This window comes from Myiozetetes cayanensis, unplaced genomic scaffold, assembly GCF_022539395.1.
Source record: "Myiozetetes cayanensis isolate MyiCay16 unplaced genomic scaffold, myiCay2020 scf27, whole genome shotgun sequence".
Taxonomy (NCBI): domain Eukaryota; kingdom Metazoa; phylum Chordata; class Aves; order Passeriformes; family Tyrannidae; genus Myiozetetes; species Myiozetetes cayanensis.
In genome coordinates, this window is record NW_026087488.1 from 4,541,853 (window position 1) to 4,545,889 (window position 4,037).

The following is a 4,037-nucleotide window of genomic DNA, read 5'->3' on the forward strand; positions in this document are numbered from 1 at the left end:
GCCACAGCAACGGGGCCGGTCCCACCGGGAGGGGTGACCCCTTCCCCGCGGGCTGCTGGCGCGGGGCGTGCCGCGGCTCCGGGAGCAGCTCCAGCACCGCGGCTCTGCGGGACCCTCCACACGGTGCCGGGCCGTGCCAAGCCGTGCCGGGCCGCCCTGCGTGGGCGGGCTGCGCGACTCTATAAGGCGGCCCCACGGCGGCGAGCGGCGCGGTGCCATGTGCGCCCCGGGGCTGCTCTGCCGCCTCCCCCTCCTCCTCCTCCTTCTCCTCCTCCCGCTGGCAGCCGCCCCCGGAGCGGCCCCGCCGGCACGGCCCCGCGCCCGCCGCGGGCTCACCTACCCCGGGACACTGTGGTGCGGCGCGGGCAGCAACGCGGATACCTACGAACAGCTGGGTAAGGGCGGCGGGGCCGCTGCTACCTGTATCTTCCCACCCCCTTCCGTCCCACCCCTTCCATCCCATCCCATCCCATCCCATCCCATCCCATCCCATCCCATCCCATCCCATCCCATCCCATCCCATCCCATCCCATCCCATCCTCTTCCTATTCCACCCTATTCCATCCACTCCCTTTCTTTCCTTCCAATCCTATCTTTTCCCATCTCATTCCCAGCCTAGTCCCAGTCCCCAGTGCAGTGCCAGGTAAGTCTCCACCAATCCTGATCCAGTTGCATCCCAGTGCTGATCTACTTCAGTCCCCACCCCTGTGCTAACTGCCTGTCCCAGATCAGTCCCCAACCAAGCACCACTCCAGTTGCAGTTCATCTCTGCTTAGACCCTATCACGAGACTAATCCATCTTTGTGCTGGTCCAGTCTTGATCCACTCTTTGTCCCCAGCTGACCTGTGGTCCATCCCGCTCCCATTCTGGTCCCCTCCCAAGTGCTGGTAGACTCCCAGTTGCTATCCTGATCTCAGCCTAGACCATCTCCTGGTCCTGGTCCAGTACTGGTCCCCTTCCTGACCCCAGCATAGTCCCAGTCTCATCCCCACTGTGATGTTGGTGCAGCCCCAGTCACCATCGCAGTGCCAGCCTTGTCCCCACCTAGCAGCAGTCCAGTCACAGTCCCTTCCCATCCCACTCCAATTCCAGGCCCAGCTCAGTCAAATCTAACCCCGATCCCACTCCTAGCCCAGCTCAGCCCCACTCCAGCCCTGATCCCAACCCCATCTAGCCACAGCCCCCCTCAGCTCTGCCTGCACCTCCCTGCAGGGGAGCACCGGGACACAGACCGGTGCTGCCGGGACCATGACCACTGCCAGCACGTCATCCACCCCTTCACCGCGCGCTACGGGTACCGCAACCTGCGCTGGCACACCATCAGCCACTGCGACTGCGACCGCAGGCTGAAGGAGTGCCTGCGGCGCGTGAACGACACGGCCTCCCGCGTGGTGGGCCAGGCCTTCTTCAACGTCATCCAGGTGCCCTGCTTCGAGTTCACCTACAGGGAGGAGTGTGTGGAGCCCTACCTCTATGTCTGGTGAGTGGCTCCCACCGCTCTCCCTCCCCGCCTGGCCCCACCAGAGGTCACCTCACCTGGTGCCTCCTCTCTCTGCAGGTGCAGGGCGTACAACACGGTGGCCGTGGCGGTGCCCAGGGAGCCGGTGCTGTACGAGTTCGGTGGGGAGCTCATCGACCGGGCAGCCAGGCCCAGGGGCGTCCCTCTGAGCCCCCCTTGGAACAGCGTGGGTGAAGGAACACTCCCTGTGGACCACCACACTGAGACAGCCCTGAAGTCAGCCAAGAAAGAGAGGAAGGGGAAGAAGAAAGACAAGAGAAAGAAGGGAAAAGGTCTGAAAAAGAAAGGCCCTTCTGAGAAGGGGTTGCGGAACCATCCTGCAGCTGCTGCCCCTGCTGATCCCTCTGTGGGTCAGGACCCCTGGGCTCTGCTGCCATCCTGGGGGGAAGCATCCAACACCATCCTGAGTGATGCCCCAGTGCAGGAAGGCTTGGTCAGGGAGCCAGTGCCAGCCACTCCATCCTGGGTCCCTACTGCCAGCGGGAAGGGGAGGAGGAAGGAGAGGAACAGAAAGAAGAGGCTGAAAAGCCAAGCTGAGTCCAAGCTCACACGAGAGTCCTGAGCCCCCCCCTTGGTGCTGTGCGGGTCTTGGCTGTGAAATAAAGTTACATCTGCTCGAGCAGATGGTGCTGCCTCAGCCCTGTCTGTGGGGGAAAGGATGGCCCTGGGGGCAGCATCCAGGGGAAATCCTGGGGCTGATCTCTCAGGAGGGGAACACACAGAGCTGGGTGGGTAGTGAGGGGTTTGAGCTGTTCCTCACAGCTCCCACCATTGTCCTGGGCACTGGGGACATGAGTCACTGCTCTGGCTGGGACACAGCTCCCAGACCCACACTGCCACAGGGCTGAGCCCAGATTTTAGCTACCCTGCTGCAAAGGGTTAAATTCCAGCTCTCCAGGCATGTTTTTCTCTGGAATTTCTCTGAATTGCACCACCCCACCTCTCTCATCCTCTTAACCTGCTGTGTTTCCAATGCTCCCACACCAGCACCACCTCTTTTCTCCAGCCCCCAGCAATGGCTGCTCTGGGAGGAACAGGGCCTTGGCCCTCCCTGAAGGCTCCTCAAACGCCTACAAAGGCTCCTTAGCCTGGGACAATAGAAGCTTTTCCAGCCCTAGGACAAAGGCAGATGCTGCCTGGGAAGAGCTGAGGCAGGGAATGCTGCCTGTGTCTCTGCCTGGTGAATGGGGATTGTGCCTGGGCTCCTCAAGTGAGGAATTTGAGGGCCTGAGGACAGGGCAGTGCCTTCAACTCCTCTGAAATGCCTCCCAAGGAGGAGTGTGGCTCAGCCCAGAGTCCTGGTGAGGCAGTAGAAAGATCTTCCTGCACCAGCATCAAGTACCAGGACCAGAAAAAGCTGGAATGACAGGAGCTGAGCCCTGTCTCCTGTTTTGCCTCAGCAGATCAGGCTGCACAGGGGTCAGAGAGCAGAGTTGCCTCAGGCAAACCTCACTGCTCCTGAAGGAGTGAACAGAGCAATCCCAAATCCCTGAAATAAGCGGATCACAAGAGCCCAGGGGGGAAATACCAAGGTTGTAGGGAGGCATCACCCCCTGTCCAGTGCTGCTAATGGGAGCAAAGCCCCTGTGGCAGCCACAGCATCACGGCAGGAAGCACAGACCTGTGCCATGTGGGCAGCTTCCCAAAAGTAGAATTTTTATTAATGGCAAGGGAAAACTAAAAACAAAGACAGCCCAAAAGAAACCAACAATACATAACCAGCCCCCCTCCCACTTACAGGTCCAACTGGTAAGAAGCTGCTCCCAGTCAAATTCCCGGCACACAGTTTCATAAATAAAGAAAACACTGCCAGGTTAGTCCACCTGCAACCTCGGAGCTGCAGGCCCCAGCCTGTGGTTCTCTGCTCTGGCCTGGGTGGTTCTGTGAGGAACAGGACCCTGCCAGCCCCCCAGCACTGCAGAGGGGGTACCAATGAAGTGGGACCTGCATTTCTCTGTGGAAAGAGCTTTGCTTTGTCTCCCGGGTTGCTGCCATTCTTCAGGAGCATTTACATGCAAAAAAGACCTTTGTTTCCTAAGATCTGCTGTTCCTGCTCATTTCCTAGCAAAGGAGGCTGACCAGGAGCACTTGGAAGGAACAAAGACTCTGCTTCCATAGAAAATCCCTACTAACAAAGCAGGAGAGCGGAGAGTGCGTGCAGCAGGAACTTTCCCTCTGAGAAATGTCTCTTCCCATCGCTGGCAGTCCCTCTGGGATACTGCATTGGGTTGTTTCTGACATGACTGAAGTTATCCACATTATCCACCTCCCTCCCAGTACCTCTCCCAGCCCAGCAGCCACGGGCCTCCAGGAGCTCCCAGGACGCTCTTTACCACGCATCCAAAACAAAACATTTCTTAACAACAGAAATCAGCTTCTCTGTGACAGTTTCAGCACACAGAAGGCAACGCCAAGCAACAAAAGCAAGAAGGAGCATCGACTTCCACCATGGAACTCTGCTCTGAGCAAATCCTACGGGAAAGGGCAGGGTGCAGGCAGTAAACCTCTCAACTAGCG

At 59.1% G+C, this 4,037-nt stretch overlaps 1 protein-coding gene across 1 annotated transcript; it reads left to right on the forward strand.

Annotated features, from left to right (window-relative positions):
• The first annotated feature begins 211 nt into the window (after positions 1-211).
• Positions 212-2,142, forward strand: PROCA1 (protein interacting with cyclin A1). The gene is made up of 3 exons (XM_050321782.1): positions 212-395; positions 1,214-1,481; positions 1,560-2,142. Exons 1-3 carry the CDS (start codon positions 218-220, stop codon positions 2,080-2,082), a joined length of 969 nt encoding a protein of 322 aa, XP_050177739.1. The 5' UTR covers positions 212-217; the 3' UTR covers positions 2,083-2,142.
• Positions 2,143-4,037: the final 1,895 nt, after the last annotated feature.